This window comes from Plectropomus leopardus, chromosome 13 (genome assembly GCF_026936395.1).
Source record: "Plectropomus leopardus strain MGB_pleo_1.0 chromosome 13, ASM2693639v1, whole genome shotgun sequence".
In the NCBI taxonomy this organism is placed as follows: Eukaryota; Metazoa; Chordata; class Actinopteri; order Perciformes; family Serranidae; genus Plectropomus; species Plectropomus leopardus.
Genome location: NC_142188.1, coordinates 32,594,868 through 32,613,026, shown reverse-complemented (window position 1 = coordinate 32,613,026; position 18,159 = coordinate 32,594,868). Strand labels below are relative to the sequence as shown.

Here is an 18,159-nt window from a genome sequence, read left to right as displayed (position 1 = left end):
TCCTGTCTAAGAGCTGTAATTACAATTTGACTTAAGGGTCAAACACAAGAAAACTCTATTTCTGCTGAGATCTCCCACCTGTCATCAACTCCCTGCATGTCAAACACATGCTAACACTAATGCTCTCTTCATGTCAGATTCATCTGGCACTTTCTTGTGTGTGAGCATCTTATGTTCTACAACGGTTCTTCTTGTTCCTTTATCACCACTGTTTTTTGCTACAGCAGCTTCCAAAAAAAGAAAAAAAAATGTTGGCAGTGTGCAAATATTGTTATTTATTAATAGAAGTAATGTTTAAAGGGTTTTATGACAATCTTCCTAGTATCCTCTTTCTAATTATTTGATTTTCTTGTTCTGGCTGATGTTTTATTTTTAGCCCCATAGTGTTCAATACTAATTAGATTAATAAATACTAAAATAAATAATCCCATGAATAAGGACCTGTTCTCACTCCAAAGCCATCTATACTGCTGCTGTGTCTGCAGTTTTGGCATAAGATACTGATACCAAAAGCTATCTTCTGCGGCGGTATAATAGGCTGCAGGTGGGTTGGATAACACCTGGCAGGGCCGTATGATACGTGAAAAGGCAGTGTCAGTTGATAATGCCGGCGAACAGAACTTGCCAGAAAGAATGCTCCGACTTTGAGGGCTGTTCCCTGACTTATCCAAACATCTGAACCGGATTCAGGCGTATCTTGCTATGTGAATAATCCGCCCTTTAAATAGCAGGATTCAGACTGCGCCTTTGACTTAAGAGTAGCTTGTTTTTGGTCAATTGCACATTCGCTTTCTGTTGCCTCAATCCACCAACAATGCACCTGACCACACCTCACTTTAAGACCAACACGCCCAGGGGCGCACAGATGGGCGCAGGTACATTTGTTATTTAAAGGAAGTGGGCGCCAGGCGTGAAAATGACAACTGCGCCAGTCTGACACTAGCAATGACACTGTGCCGTGCGCCGCTGTGCACTGCCATGCACAAGGCGTAAGGTAGAGCCCCATGAGTTTTTTTTGTCCCAAACCCAACCATGTGCTTCTGTAGCCTACTTCTAACCACACAAACCCTTGAAGCCGGTTCCTAACCACATGCTTTTGTTGGCATCCCAGCATTGTTTGCCACATGCTATTGTTGCTTATACATAACCACTTACTTTTGTTGCCTACCATGTGCTTTTGTTGCCTAAACATAAACTGTTGACATCATGGTGTTGGAGGCATCCCGGAACATCACCAGCACATGCAGGACTATTCCCAGAGTGTTGATGCAGAAGTCCACTGAAAGCAGCAATGTGTAATGATTTGGTATGAGAACATGTTGCAATAAATTGTGTTAACTATGATATTTTTAAATAATTCTCTAAGAAAGTTATTCATTAAAGACACAAGAAATATTTTCATTAAAAATGCTGTTTTTCAAAAGTCTTTTTTAATTCACAACCATAATTTTACTCATATCACTTTTATGTCATGTCAGCTTTATTTGATAATGTAACTTTGTGGTCATTTTGTTTCTAATGACTTTGCAACATGAAATGTTAGTGGTCACTTCAAACAGAGGCCTGGTTCAGTAATAACTCCATGAGTGAAGATGTGGTGGGCGGTTGTGGTGGAGGGACACGGAGCGTTTCAACTAATGAAACTTAAGTTTAGTCACAGACTAACAATAAATGCTGCTTTAAAGAAAAAAATTATCAATCACCAACATCTTAACCCTGCTTAACGAAGTTTTTTACTTCCTTTACTTAACCCTTACCCTGATCTCTCCATGTACACTTCTTTTGCCCAATGGGTAAAAAAAAAAATCGAAAAAAAAATCAAAGAAATACTGTAGTAAAAATAGTAAAAAACAATTCATATTGTTATATATATTTGCTTTCTTTGCCTATTTTTACTGTCATAAATAAATTAAAAGCATTTGCTAGAGGGCGGTTATTTAGTTTTTTGGATTTCATTCAAATTAATTACATTTTACGCAATATTTAATAAAGATAATAGAGATCAATAGAAAAGGTCTTAACTTTAAGCTGGAGTATTGCTGTTTTTTTTTCTTTTATTTAGATTGAAACATCTGTGCCAAAATGAAAAGCAATCAACTGTCAGATGGAGGTGGGACAGAGCTTATCATTGCTGACATGACTGTTAAAACAGTTTCATGGTGCAACTGTTAAAGGTCCATGTAGTTATGTTTGTGATAATTTAATTATGATACAGTAAATACACACACAAAATTGAAATAATAAAGCAATGTGCATCGTATTTCCCTTAATTTCTTTGATTTGTTTTTACGAGCATTCAAAATCTTACATATCTTATGATGTACAGTGCTTTTGTGAAATATATTTAAAAAATGATTCATTTTCTCTGATCCAGGGTCAGGCCAGAAAGTCATTAAATATCATGCTGAAAAAATGTTTTTTTCAGCATTTATCTACCGTGAAAGTCATGAATGGCTCAATTTTGAGCCTTAAAGGTCCAGTGTGTTGGATTTAGGGGCATGTATTGGCAGAAATGGTATGTAATATTCATATTATTATTTTATTAGTTATTTATTATTTTATTAATTTATAATGACTGTTGTGTTTTCTCAGTAATCTCAGAAAGAGACGTTTATATCTACATACAGAGTGGGTCCTCTTCTAAGGAGTCAACCATGTTGTTTCTACAGTGGCCCAGAACAGACAAACTTAACATTCCAGTTCTCCTACACGCTTGGCACTCAGGAAAAGATTCAGTCATGTGAGCACACAGCTTGATTCTTCTAAATCCTAAACACTGGACCTACAGTATAACCAGTGGGAGGGTTAACCACACTGTGGTTGTCAGGTGCTGATAATGTAGGAATAAATAAAAACATAAACAGTCAACGCTAAAAAAAAAAATAACAAACCATAATTTAACAATCCACTGTTTTTCAGTACTATTCATCTTCAACACTCTTTATGTCGGGAGGGTTGAATGCCCTTAACATTCACTTTCAGTTTCCCTTTTTTGCAACTCGCCATTCAAATATCTACACATTCGCATATACATCTCGCTCTTTCTGATCATTCCAACTCTGGAAGTGACATAGAACTTGCCTGATGCTTTCTCCAGATCAGGCTTTTACATTATCAAACTGTCACTAAGTTGGAATTTAAATCTAGCTCAGTTTCTCAAATGCTGATGCTATGTACATATTCGATCAAACTCAAACCTAAGTTACAGTACTTCCTGGTAATCTACACTGATCACCAGCCTATTACGGTGCACAGGATGGAGGTGTCATTCACAGTAGGTCTTAGACTGGTCCATTACTCCATCCACAGAACTGCTCTCCATCTTTGTGACCTGTCCTAGAGACCACTCATTATGTCCTTCAATGCAGCTACATGGCGTCCACATGCAGCTCTGCCTGTGCTGAAGTCTAGAGAGGACATGATAACTCCAGGTCACTGAAGGGGGACCTGAGGCAGCCCAGCACATCTCCCAGAGAAAAGAGCTTTCTGGTCCCAGCCACTAGGGACTTTCTGGACGCCCGGGACTGGACATCGCCAAAATGACCAAGTCAGCTGTCCTGGAGAGGAAGAGCAGAGATATTTAAACATTTGTATCTGGAATTATGGCAATTTTACTCAACACCTCTTTTTATTCATTTATTTTTTATTGCCTTTATTATACATAGGACAGCTGAAGTGTAAAAGGGGGAGAGAGAGGGGATGACATGCAGAGAAGGGTTGCAGGTCAGAGTCAAACTTGCAGCCGCTGTGGTGAGGACAGCAGCCTCTGTACATGGGGTGCCTGCTCTATCAGATGAACTACCAACATGTTCTCATCCCAAATCATCACATGGTGCCGCTGTGTCAGTGACCTTCCGTGTCTACTTAGGATGTTTTAGGTATCTTTATGTGTCAGCTGTTTTTGCTCTGCCGTTACTGTGATGCCAACAAATGCACATGGGGGGATAACACAGCATGGTCTCACACAGAAGCCAATGGCAACCAACACAAACTGTCATGGATGGTCAGGTTTAAGCTGAAGAGGCACATAGTAAGGTTTAGAAAAAAACCCACACATCCACACTGGAAGTGAACTCTGGACTCTTGCAAAAAGTCAGTGGTTTGTGGGACCAGTCAACCTCCCCAGCCACCTGCCCTATAAGTGCACACGTGCTCCTTATATTATGCGGTTACCTTCAGTGTTACTACCTGACACTGTCCTTCAGCATTTCATGTGCACACTATCAGTTCCATACAGCTGCATTCTCAGGTGATGCCGCACGTACACGTTGCATGTGGACGTGTCTGGTGCTTTCCAGCTGTCTGCCAGTGTATAATAACGACGCCACTGGTTTTGTCCAAGCACATTTTCATCTTCCTCATTCGGCCACGTTCCAATTGGATGCAGAAGGTGGCCTTTAGCGTCACGCTCATACGCCGAAAGCACTGATGTAGAGGACGTATTTGATGAGTTTGGACAAATTGGAGCAACTGGGCGCCCCCTAAATATCGGTTTAGCACCTAAGGGTCTGCCACTCAACCAAAGCTCCACTTAGACTCACAAGTTTTGATAAATCTGAATCCATAGTATTATAGATGCTTTGCTGCTTTTTACAGTAATGATCATTGTATACTGCTTGACTGATTAGAAAATAAATTTAGTTTCTCTGGACTTGTTCTTGTGTGGTTACAATCTTAACTAACTGGAGTACCTCAGGGCTCTGTTCTTGGTACTCAGCTCTTCTCTCTTTGTACTTGTTTATTGGCCAAATTGCTATGCTGATGTCAAATGAGCTGTATGTGCCTATAAAGGCGAATGATCAGTCCCAAATTATAAAATTGCTTGTTTGCTTAGAAAGACTGGATATCAAGTCATTTCTTGCTCCTAAACTTGGATTAAACTGCTCAGCATAGACAGCAGAAATTTGGACAACTGAGTGATCTCCCATTGTCAGACAGACAGGAAGTTTGAAGTTTGTTTTACGCTTACCTTCCCTCTGTGTGTAATCCCATTCTGTACAAGCTCTCCTGAAGTGCCTGACTTCTCCTGAGACTCCATGCCGCACCGAGAAGACACTGGCTGGTCCTTCTGGTTCTCCCAGCGGGCAAAACCTTTATTTTTAGAAGCTTTTCTGTGAGTCCTGTATTTCATTTTGGGGAAGGTGTGGGAGCCGCTGTCTGTGGCTCCCCAGCTGTGTTCGGGCCACAGGGGGTCGGTCTGGGTGGCCTGGCTGGTGGTGGCCCTCTGCAGGCGCACAGAGATCCTCTGGGCTGAGCCAGTCATCAGGGTGATGGACTGAGTGTCCAGAGCTGGACCCGCTGATGTGACGGCTGGGAACTCAAACACCTCATCTTCATCTGAAGGAGAGAGGCCAGAAAATTAGGGAACAACTCAATGTCTGATGTGTAAAAAATTTCAAAAATCTCATAAAACTGTTGCAACTACAATTTGTGATGAATACATCAAAAGTAATGTATTCATCTATTTTCCCAATTCTTTGTAGCTGGATTTCCATGAAAGATTTGTGCAAAACCTAAACGATATTTTTGAAATGTCGAGAAAACACAAGTGTGTGATGACAGCTTTTCCATTAAATGCTCTTATGCAACTTCTCCTCTGGCAATAACATTCCAAGAAGCATGGTGATGTATGTTTAAGCAGGCTTATTTCTATTGCAGCCACCACTCTAGCCATCATTATTTCCTATCCAAGGCCACGTAGGCGTGTTATGTGGGCCATAATGGAAGGACAAGTTCCTCATACGTGGGAGTGACCACGTGTAGGGGATTTCTGGAGGTGATAGTCCATGATTTCACAGAGGAATTATGGATTTAAAACTCCTGGAGGATCTGCTCAACTTTTGAAGAGTTATCTGATGCAATAACTTCTCTTGTAGCGCCAGTTCCTGCTGTCAAGCTCCTAGCAGTAGCATCATGTGACCTAGAAAAGCCAAAAAATATGGCTTTTTTGACATACCACCTCATGAGAGTATAAAAACTTTTTTTGCAATAAATGGGAGTTTTCGAAATTGATGTATTTAGACGTATAAGGCGTATTTTATATTAACAGTTTCAATTTGCGCAATTTGAGGGTTAATGGAAACCTGTCTTGTGTCACATTGTTTGGTAAAGTTTGGTGTAGTTGAGACTGACCTGTACATGTGGGCAGTGCCGGGCTGCTGGGCAGAGAGCTGTGGGTCAGTCTGGCTGGAGAAACGTTGCCCAGAGAGCTGGAGCGGATCAGCTTTCGACAAGCCAGAACCAGCAGCTCCCGGCATTGTTTATGACAGTTAACGCCACAGTCTGTGGAGGAAATACACTTACATTAGTGTATATATTAAGGGCAGTGTGTTCTAAGATTCAACAGAGGCAGATAATCTCATTTTTGTTCTTGACTGCCAGATGTTCAGCATTTATGAAAATCTGATGCGTCACAGCAGTTGTTAAATTAATATGTGTAATTGTGACTGATGTGGCATGACCCTTGAAAGTGTTAAGCCTGCTTTCACATCCCAACTCATCAAATATCCACGGCTTTGTATGTGGAACACAGGGTCAGACATTGGTGCAAAGAGGCACCTTTCACAGCAGTTTGACACGCACCAGGCAACAGCAGTTTCTGATGCCACAGGCAACTGCAGTCATCTAGAGCAGTGGTTCCCAACTGGTTCAGCCATGGCGTCCCTATTTCTCCTTCATTAGTTCAAGTCCACACATTCAATAAACCACTTATTTAATTTTGTTTCATAAAATGTAAAGAGCATGCTGGCTAAGAACACAAAGAAATAAAACTATTACAGGATTATGCAGAAATGGCATTTCAAAATAAAAGCTCTGTGCTAGAAATTCACTGCACCTCAAAATAAATTGTGCTTTATTTACAAACTTGACATGTTAATGAGTCACTTGGGGACCAGTAAGCATGGACCCATGACCCATACTGGATATAAATAACAAGATGGGCCTTATTTTACTTGTCTTTGAGGGATGACAACCATAACCTGTGACAGTTTACATTGCAGTCATTAAAGTAAATGTTTCACATTTATTCAGTTTATAGACTTTAGTAGTCTTTACAGAATGCAATGAAGCAATACCTTTGCACTTGTAGCCCTGTTTGATGATTCCCCAGAGCTGCAGATCCAGGGGAAGAGGGGGGATGTGGGTTTAGGAAATAGAAAAAATAACATTAGAAAATAAGGGCATAGAGGCATGTTCCTAATGCCATAAACAACATATAAGCCATTGCAACATTTTCTGTAACAGTGTGTGTGTCTGTTGCATGTGTGAGAACATGACCTAAGCCAGGCACAGCTGCTGATAACAAAGAAAATAAGAGCTTAACGGGTGCGAGGCAGTGGGTAATACTGACTGATTTGTGTCATGCATTAAGCCAGACCAGTCAGTTAATAGAAATGTTTGCAAATTTTCATTGCTCAGAGGAAAAAAAAGTAGATATAAAAACTGCAGAAATAGAATTGTAGATACACACAAATCCGGCGCAGTGTTCACAGAAGGTGGGCTTCAGGTACGTCATCTCCTGGAAGTTGTGGATGAACCCTGGACCCATTTTACACTGGAGCAGAGGGTTAGCCCGCAGGAAATACGCAATCATCTCATCCTTACTGATCAATCCATCTCTGAGAGAAAGAGAAATGGAAAGGGGGAGGAAAGAAAGGAGGATGAGTGGAAAAGAAAAGAAGTCATTTACTGGTGTTTCAGTCCAACAAGGTCTGACAAAATGTAGCCTACCGAATCTGTTATCTGTTATCCCTATGAAACCAAAGTTATGGTGCTATAATAAAGCTTTTACTTTATTTTCCTACAAATAACTTCCTTATCATAGTTGTTCTCAAAATTTGGCCACATCTAAGTACTGTTCCACATCTAACATTAGGCCAAAAACCCCTAAACTTCAATGCTCAGTTAAGCTAGGTAGCTACAAGATAATCTTAACTGTGGGAAGTTAGGGCATATGTTTTTTTTGTCTTTTTTTCAGCATAATTCTTTTAAAATTCTGTCTTTTAAAAATTGTTTCTAATGAGGAGGGAGAATATGCACCCACAAGCAACCACTTAGAAATATTAACTGTAGTCCAAGGTCCAGTGTGTAGGATTTAGGGTGATCTTTTGGCAGAAATAGAATACAATGTTCATAATTCTGTTTTCATTCGTGTATAAGTGCCTAAAACTGAGAATCATTGTGTTTTTAATTGTTTAGAATGAGCTATTTACATCTACATAGGAAGCAGGTCCCCTTCCACAGAGTCTGCCATGTTGCACCGCCACTTTTCTACAATAGCCCACAGCAGACAAACCAAACAATGGCTCTGGAGTGGGCCTTTCACATACTTATATTGAAGTGAAGCCCAGCGTAGGTTCTCTGACACACTAGGAAAGGGAGGGGGATTCTGTTGGTTGCAATCTGCAGAATCACCTCTAGATGGCACTAAATCCTACACACTGTTCCTTTAGTTACTTGAACATCAACACTCACTGGTCTTTGTCCAAAACGCAGAAGGAGTCCAGGAAGGGGAAATTTGCAGCGATGCTCTCAAAATCCTCTTGAGAGATGTAGCCATCACGGTCATGGTCATAATTCCTGAACACAGACTTCGAGATAACAAGAACAAAATTACACACACACACACACACACACACACACACACACACACACACACACACACATACACCTCTACATCTGCCCAGCCAGTAACTGCTTGCAGTCTGTAGGAATAATTTAAAAAGAGTTGTTGTTGTCGACTCACATCCACCACCTTCCTGATGTGTTTATTGACCACAGATGGGTCTGGTTTAGTGGTGACACCAGAGGCCCAGTCCAGTGGGGCCAGGGCCTTGTTGGGAGTTGTTGGAGAGGTAGGCTTTGAAGAAAGATAAAGTACATGTACAGTCTTGAGTGCAGACTTTTAATTGTCCCAAAAGTTCAACAGGAGCAAAAAGTAATTTAAAGCCCCCCCCCTCAAATCCTCCAGTCCACTGTTCCAACGATCACCACCTCTGGTTTTGTCCAAATAAACATGCTGTTTTTCCTCTGTTTGTCTCTCTCTGCCTGCTGGCTGCCAGTTATTCACAGTCCTGTAACTTCTCTCTCCACCACTAGGTGTTACTGTGTCTTTGAGCTGCCTCTTCTACCTGTAGAGACCAGATACTGAGCTCTGGTGGTGCATTCTGTGCACTATATACCATGAATTTAAAAGAAAGAGGGGCACTTGTTTTTATGACAGTATTGAAAAAGATACCCTCTGGATTTCTAAATACCCTGGTATACTGTTATAGTCCTAGTCTAGGCCTCTAGTCTCTAATGTTGCAGTGTCAAGTTTGTTGAAACTGCGCACACTCAGCTTGGAGAAAACACACACAAAATACCATTTCGGCTGAGACTTACCAATGATTTGGGGTTTCGCGGTTCCCTCAGCAATGACAGCTCATAAATCTCATCTTCAGTGTAATAAAGGTCTAAAGAAAGCTGTAAATACAAATGTTTTAAATATATTTAGATTTAAAAAAAACAATGAACATATCAATATTCAAGTGTTTTTTTCTCTGTTATAGGAATTTTGTGCTCCTCCTCCAATTGACCCTTTGAAACCTGGGTAATTTGGTTTGATTTCTTTCAAAAACATGGGAAGAGGGCAAGAAGCAACTTCACAAGACATGACCCAAAAATTAGCAAAAGAAAAAAAAGTACAATAAAATTACTTGAAAATATGAAAAAAAAACCCAAATCAAATAAAAAACAAAAGACCTTAAAAAGTTCTGCAATAAAATATTATATTTTTTTCTGTAAGATTATTTTAAATATAAAGTTATTATAATTATACATATATATAATTATAAATAGTTTCTGGGACATTTCCCCTGTTTTTTAAAAACTATTTTTTGGTAATTTTCACATAACATTTCACCAATTTCTTGCAATTTGTGGGACATTTTATTTCAAGTTGAAATCAAATCAATTTACATGGGTATTAAAGGGTTAAATAGCATGTCAAAGTCTGAATGTAGCTCAAGAAAACTGATGTTGATCTTAGTTCCACAGGGTTAAACAAGTGCAATCCACAAAGCTCTGAGCAGCTTCGAATCCAGTGTTTCTCACCAGTATTTTGGAAGAAACAATGTGCAATGTTTATTGAGGCCTTCTTGAGCTAAATATATTTTTAGTAAAAACATGCTGTCTCATTGGCTGGATTTACTGATGATGAATTGAAAAAGGCAAATTGTGTTGGAAAGAGTTGTCCTTTATCTGTTTTGTAAACTTCTGTTAAAAAAAGGGCAAATCTATTGTAGGTGTGCACTACTTGGCCAGCAACACTCATTTTAGGCCAATCTGTCCCTAAATCTTTTGTCTTAAAGACCCTATCTGGGAAGTAGTGATCCCTCACCGTTAACAGGTAGATGAGGTCCATGTTGGGCTCCACTTGGGCCACTGCGCTCTGCAATGACACCAACTCATTGAAGGTCAGGTAGAGCTGATGCATCTTCACCAGGTTCACCTTGTTGCTGTCATGAACCCAGTCAGGGAAGACTACATGCACTGCAATCAGGTCCTTCAGATGCACGCCCAGGATGGGAATTTTAAAGCCCTGGCATTCGTTGAAAGCCTTTCGGTAGCAGGAGTAGTTGTTGTTGGAAGAGACCAGTTCGGTCATCTCACTCCAGATCTGTGGTGAGATTAAGTCACAAATTAAGTGGTGTGGCAATTCATATTATATGCCTTGACTGATAAACTCTGGGTGCATTTGTATCTCCTGGAGGACAGAAGTGGTTTGAGAGTTTTCTTAAACCACAGCCTCCTGGACTACTCCAGCAAATCAACAACAGCTGCCTTCACTATGGAGGTATTTACTTCAAGGGTTAGGGCTAGGACACGTGTCTTTTACTGGCTGAAAAACAGGAGGTCCACCACTTTCTGCTACTAGTGCACCTACTCTATGCCAACATTTAGGGTGAGAGGTTAGGTTGCATCTGATGTTGCTGAGCAACCACAATCTGCTTCTGGTGATGGTATGATAGTCTACTTTCAGAAATTCTAAGTTCAAAACTGTTCTTTTCCTGGCGTTGTTTTGAAGTGCGTGTTTAAATATTGTCTGTGTGACAGATTTAAAACTCTGGGTAGCCCTAGATGATTAACTTCTCTTTCATATTAACTACTGACTGACATTTATAGAAGAAAAGAAAGATATCTGCTGGTTGTGATTGGTTGTTCATAAAGTTGAATTTTGTCTATCTGAGGGCGCAGCACTTTTGAGCACACCTTCTGCGTGTTAACATGGACAACAATGGATTTGAGAGTGCAATGAGCACAGCATGTGTCCAAGTCCATAGTCTACATATCACTTTGATAGAAAGAGATAAAAGTGTCAAAACTGATAGTTAGTTAAACATAAAGAGGCAGATTTAGCCATGGAGACCATTGACCTCGGTGTTAACTTTTTGTTGAAAAACTGTACTGTTTTGTAATTTTAGAGAAGTTTGAGGATTTTTACACTCACTTTATTATGGACTTTGGCCAGGAGCCAGCCTCTAGTGGCCATTTGAAGAAATGCAACTACAGGCATTTTGACTTTTTCTGTTACAATCCAGAACATGTGGCTGACTATATAAACCAATCAGCTGTAAAGGTTGTTGGTTCTTGATAGCATGCCTTTATACCCCCATCATCCAATTTGGTTATTTGAGCTACTGACATGCTAAACCAATTACAAAAACAAAAACAACACTGTCCACCTAGATGAAAAAGTTCAAAACAAAACACATCTAACAATATCCTGTATCAGGTGATGCAATCTATCATGTCAGGTAAACGAACTACACACCTATTACCACCTATTAGCAGTGAACATAAGATCAGATTAGAGATATAACCTCTTAAAAGATGAGTGATTACTTTCTGTTCTTGCATGTGTGTACTTTATTGACAGAAAATGCATGCTTTATATTGCGGTATTTACTGGAAAGAATAGAGTTGTGTAGAATAGAGTTGTATAGAAAACTCATCATTTTAATTTAACAAATCAGCCCTGACAGCCAGGAATATATAGAATCAGGGCATCCAGCAAAAATTAATCTCAAATGCTGTTCCGCGTTGCAGAGAGCAAAACTTTGTTGCTTAGGTCAGTTAGGACATTTCAATAAAATGATGATGCAGTTGAACAGGTTTTGTCACTAACTCTCAAATGCATTGTAGTCAGTTTGGAAGTGATGTAAGCCTGGCCGCTTGAGAAACAAATTATCATTGGATAACCTATAATCATGTATAAACAAACCTTGTGTACAGTGGTATGCTTATGTGTATCTTCATGTGCTGAATGTGTGTGTGTGGAAAGGCCAATAGATAGAAGTACATTCAGAGTCTGGTATTGACCTACCTTCACAACCTCTGGAGCCAGAAAAGAGTGAGTCTCCTTTAGTCGAGAAATGGAGCTGTGGCTCAGCCCCCCCACCACTGCCATTAAAGTGTTGAAGTTCTGCAGCTGCAGAAGTTTCTGATGAAAGAAGGCAGGTTTCCATAACAATCAAAAAACAGCGATGCAAAACATTTTGCAAAAAACAATCATTAATCGCTAAACAGTTTTTACACTTGCATGAGGTGGTATTACAGGCAATTCAAAAAAGCCATATATTGTATACCTGCAATTGCAATACTTTTTGGCTTTTCTAGGTCACATGATGCTATGGCTATATGAACTGGCTCCCTCACGATGCACCAGGAGCTACAAGAGGTGTTATTGCATCGTATAACAATAATTCAAAAGTTCAGAAGATCATCTGGAAGTTTTGAATCCACAAATCTTCTGTGAAATCGTGGACTATCACTTCCCAGAAATCCTGCACAAGTGGCCGCTCCCACGTATAAGGGGCTTGCCTTTTCATTATGCTTGCATAACACGTTAAATGATTCCAACCTTGAGGCTGTCTGCAGACGGTCACTCCTATCATAGGCTACAGGATCACTGAGTGTGTCATTAGTACACCAATCCATTTCTTTCAATAATGGATCAGTGGAGTTATGGAGAAGCTCTTTGGCTTTCTCATAAGCTGAAGATGACATGCAAACAATATCCAAAAAACCCCAGTGAATATTAACAAGACAGCTTTTTTAAAGGAAAGATATTTCATCTTCACTTGTACACGTTATAAATGGATGTTATCATCAACATCATGGCTTCATTTAAGAAATAGTTGTTTTGTTTTGTTTTTTTAAAGAAAAAGCCCAGATTTATCACCAGCATGACATCACTAATGTTCAGACATCACTGTTACCTGGAATAAAATCACAAAATAGATGTGAAATGCTGTTCATTGAAACAGATACGATGCTAATAATGTGATGATCAAAGGTTGTGTTATTGACTGCATTTATCACTAGAATTGTGTGAGAGTTGTCTATAATGATTTACTTCCTTGGATGACCACTTACATAACACTCTAAGTAATTGCTCAGTGATGTCTGTCTTGCTCTAGGAAATAACATCATGAATATTTAAATTATGATCACTGGGAATAAAACATATAGTGTGGGAGGCACATTTGGAACAGGGGTAAAAATAAATTAAAATGTAAAAACAATTTAACAGTAAAACATGGTTAACACATTTAACAGTTAAACTATTTTTTGTGTATTTGCTTATTTGTATTTGCTTTTGATCACTAATATTTGTACATGGGCTATTAGACCTCTGCAAAACAGTTAGTTTTGTCAGATGTCCATAATTTATCCCAATGTATGCACGATTCAACAGGTCTAGGTAAAGAGTTGGTCATATCCAAAGTCTAAAATTTAATGTCACACAAATGAAACACAAATACCTTAATATTATCAGTGTCAGATAATGTCATTTTACGTTAAATTTAGGTTTCAGGAAATACTGTGCAACATGCATTTTAGGCAGAAGGGTTCTGTTTTAGAGTTCAGGACAGGATGTGAAAGTCTGGACCATGTGAAACGTATGCACTGGACTAGGGCTGGAAAATATGGCTTTAAAGTAATATTGTGATATTTTCAGGCTATATTGTGATACACAATATATACCTGTATATCTGGACATTTTTAAATTTTCTTTGAACTAGTGTTAACTACCACAATACAAAATTATTGAATGAACTGCAGTTAAAATATAGTTAAATAAAGTTGCTACTGTCATATAATAAGTTGAATAGACTACTGTTATTGCAACATTTAATAAACAATGGTTATAAGGTTATAATAAAGTACTTTTATAATGAAATTTTAAAAAGTATGATATGATTAAATAAATGAAAGCAGGAGCCATGGTGCTTTTATTTTAAAGGACCTAATTCGTCTCTGGCAGGAAGTGTTGATGTTTTTTGCTGTGGATTTGAAGCTTCTGGTCAACAGTTGGATGTTAGCGTTAGCAGACAGTTAAACAGATACTGTGGCCGTGCTTCTGTGAGAGGCGAAAAGCCATAGGAGAGAGCGAGGGAACCTGCCTATAAATCTATGTGTCAATTTAGACTCAGTGTTCGCGATATAGTCATTTTATACACTAATACCTTGAGTGTGGGTGATATATTGAATACACTTGTCTAATCAGCTTCCTTTCTCAGTTCTGTTGTCTGCCTTGCATATGTATTTCTTATCAGTGTTGAATGGAGAGAAAGCTGGCCATGTAATGTCTGTGTTTTGTCGACAAAAACGTCGAAAACATTTGAAATGGAAATGCGCTGTAAGGGACTGCAGTGCTCCCTTACCCTGTCTTACCTGAGCCACATGGATGTATTTGGTAATCACCTCTGCACGTGTCTGAGATGTTAGCTTGCTAAGCACCATGAGCTGGACCCACTGCGAGACCCCATTGAACAGGGCAATGGAGCGCTCCAGGGTCGGGTTATCCACCAGACAGCCATGGATCACATAGCTCTGGTAATCAGTGAACTGGAGACAAAAGGGTATTACAGATTAGAAATCCTGCTGTTAATTTTCAATCTTATTTTCTAGAGCCTGCAGAGTCCTTGGGTTATTTCACTGAACAATGTCAGAAAACACAACAGACCTGTTAAACCTGTTAAATTTTACATAAAATTTTATTTCTTAGGTACAAGTGGAAAGGCCTGATGATAGAGAAACATCGAGGGCTCACACATATTCAGATACTGAATGATCTTTTGTTAATCTTGCATGTCTTGAAAAATGTCATTGTCATGTAAACTCATGGTTTTGTCACAGCTCCATTAACGCCTTGAACATATACTTTGAACTCCTTGCTGGCATTGTTGCCCATGAACTGCCCCACAAGTGGAAACAAGGCAGTTCACCCAGAGGCCAGCGAGCTTCACATCAAGTTTACAACATGTGTTCAATTCCCAAGAGCTTTTCAGGAACATTCCTTATCAGCCTTACACAAAGTTCACCCAGTTCAGAGTGTATTTTGAAGGGCTCCAAAATGTTCATTCTATGACAAGACAAGATTTAACCCATTAAGGCTGAAGTTGGAGAACTGACTCTATAATGTCGGTTACACAATAGCTACCATAACATACCAGAGTTTGTAGCATCAAAATCCCTGAGTGTCTTGAACAAGAATGTGTCATATTTCCTATAAATTTGAGTTTTAAGGAGAAGAATATCCTCTTTCAAATTATATATAGTCTTGCTTTAAATTATTGAACATGTCACAATGTAAGTCTTAGTTTTTTTCATCTACTTAGTCCGCCCTTCAGCCATTGTCTCTGACGGCTGTGGCTAAGGAAGTAGAGCAGATTGTCCACTAATTGGAAGGTTGACAGTTTGATCCCCGACGTCTCTACGTAGCCTTGGACAAGATACTTTCCCCCCTTAATTTTGGGGAAAGCCCAATTTTTTTAGGGTGTGAATGAATGTTGCTTACTTTCCTTCATGAGCCCCTTCAGTATATCCTGATGATTGACACTGTTTCCTGCCAGATTGTCAATGTAGTGTTCCCTGCTTTTCAGCCATCCAATTTCATCTGAATCTGAACCTAAACTCATGCCTGTTCCAGAAACCGTTATCTTAACTCTGGAACCTGTACCTCTATCTACCTGGCCATAAACTGTACCCTAATCTTGTAAACAAATCCCTTAACTTTTCCTGTCTGACCCTTTGTTTGCATTTGTGTCATTTCCCTTGTTGTCTCATCCTCACCCATCAGAACAATCTGATTTGAAAAGAACCCTGCAGATCTGTCATTTTCTGTTGATAAAGCAAATGAGGTAACCTAAGCAATTCAGTGCCTTCAAGTCTACTGCCAAAGCACCTCTCATAAAGAGCAAAAGGACGCAGGTCTGACACTGGACCCCAGCTAATGTCTTACCAGCCTTGATTGTTGAAATTATATGGACTGACAGAAATTTACTATCACTGTCTGGAAGCTCTGGATCTGCAAGCCCCCAGTCTGTACTCCAGCTAGCTAGCCACGAGCCTGCCTGCCTACAGCTTGCACCCCGGCTAGCCTCAAGATTGTTTGCTTCTGGTCTGCCACCTTGTCAGCTAGCCTTGGGAATATTAGCGTTTGGCCTGTCTTCCCTGGATCTCCTTCAATAAGAATGAATAGTGGAGAAACGCCACAATGCCTCAGTTGCCCATCACTGTGACTGACTTCCAGCCAGATATTTTGTCATAAGCCAAAGTATTGGACAGATTGAAACCTTGTTTATGAAGCTTGATGATAATTTAGGGGATGTCTAAAATTATTACAGTTCCGTGGTGAATACAAATATCTGTACCAACTTGTAAAGATATTTACTAACCACAAAGTTAAACTGCTGTTGGTGCTTCAGGGAAAGAAACAGAGGATCACTAAAGACAGCAGAATTCATCCTCTGGTGGCCATAAATGTCCACAAAATGTAATGGCTATTCAGATATTTCATTCTTGACCATAGTGAATGATGGACCAACCCTTGAGCCCAGTGCTAGCATGGCAAACAAGCTTTTTTATTGGACAGAAAAACTTGTTTGTAGACATACCGATATCCTCCGTATGGACTTGAACTCCAGGAATGTGAGATGCTCAGCCAGCTCCATAGGCTCCAGGTGGTCAAACAGTAGTGACGCCTTGCCTTTTTTAACCTGCTTCTTGCGCTGGGTCAACTTCCGCATCCAGTCATATGATGGACTTCAAGAAAAACAATAAGCACAATCAATCTAGAAGAAATATGACACATTATAAATAATTTTTAGCTAAGACTAAAATCTGCAGAATAATCAATATGGTCCTTTATGGTCTTAGGGAGTTTTAGCTATGTCTATGTAGTTTTTCAGTTCTGTTGGTCCTGTGTCATGTTGCAGCTGTAAAACAAGAACAACTTGGCTTATGCATCCTTAGCGATGTTTTAACATTTACTCACGAGTGCGTGTCATTTAGATCTTTTAGGACTAGGTCCTGGATTTAGGGTTAAGATCAGAATTGGAATCAGTTTTATTTTCGGGTAAACGAAAGTGTTGGCACTGATATGTTAACAACACGGCTGATTGGTTTAATAGTTTCTACAATCTGTATACTCTTGGGGTCTTACATAGTAGAGATGTCAAGGAGCTTGAAATGCTCCTCACAGCCAAGCTGAGCAGTTACATCTCTGAACTCCTCTGTTATCCGAATCAGACCCAAGTCCAGGTTGAACTCTGCTGGGAATGTCACAATCCAGTACCTGAGCGCACACATAGAGATTTCAGCAGCAAATATTTTGATAATAAAAAGATGAAGACATGATGAACTTGTGCCAAAATGGAAAACATCTCATTTTAACTACAGAAGAAATTTCCCCTGAACCAGGGGCAATGACCCTTGTGGTCTCATCATGTGTGACTCACATGTGATGTCCCTGTATTGTGGTGGCATGGTGACGGAAGTTCCCAAGAGCTTATATCACATATACAACTTTGAATTGTGGGACGTCCCCAGGCTTTTGAGGTGGGTTGCACACAACGTTAGTCATTGCTTGGAGTCAAGGTTAAAATGAAACCTAAATGTTCATTGTAAAATGTAACAGTCGAAGCTATCTAGCTGAGTTTCAGGAGCTGGGTCACAACTCAACCAAACAACTTCTGGCCATAAAAACCCAACAAACCCTCTCCTTGTTTGCTCTCACATTCCACACCAGAACCCTGAGCATGGGACATCACTTTGAGTAGAAAAGAGAGCTACAACTTCATACTATAGCAAAAATCATCCATCCACTTA

At 39.7% G+C, this 18,159-nt stretch overlaps 1 protein-coding gene across 3 annotated transcripts in view; it reads right to left on the bottom strand.

Annotated features, from left to right (window-relative positions):
• Positions 1–2,037: 2,037 nt before the first annotated feature.
• rasgrp3 (RAS guanyl releasing protein 3 (calcium and DAG-regulated)) overlaps positions 2,038–18,159 on the bottom strand; it is a 39,402-nt gene continuing 23,280 nt past the window's right edge. For all 3 annotated transcript variants that reach the window (XM_088086641.1, XM_042502545.2, XM_088086640.1), the window contains exons 5-17: positions 17,495–17,626; positions 16,947–17,094; positions 14,722–14,895; positions 12,368–12,484; positions 10,382–10,660; positions 9,385–9,465; positions 8,747–8,860; positions 8,476–8,591; positions 7,472–7,619; positions 7,077–7,113; positions 6,133–6,282; positions 4,970–5,337; positions 2,038–3,557 (exon numbers count right to left, since the gene is read on the bottom strand). In XM_088086641.1, the coding sequence (XP_087942767.1) occupies positions 3,549–3,557; positions 4,970–5,337; positions 6,133–6,282; positions 7,077–7,113; positions 7,472–7,619; positions 8,476–8,591; positions 8,747–8,860; positions 9,385–9,465; positions 10,382–10,660; positions 12,368–12,484; positions 14,722–14,895; positions 16,947–17,094; positions 17,495–17,626 (1,873 nt within the window). In that variant the 3' untranslated portion in view covers positions 2,038–3,548. The remainder of the gene's footprint in view (positions 3,558–4,969; positions 5,338–6,132; positions 6,283–7,076; positions 7,114–7,471; positions 7,620–8,475; positions 8,592–8,746; positions 8,861–9,384; positions 9,466–10,381; positions 10,661–12,367; positions 12,485–14,721; positions 14,896–16,946; positions 17,095–17,494; positions 17,627–18,159) is intronic.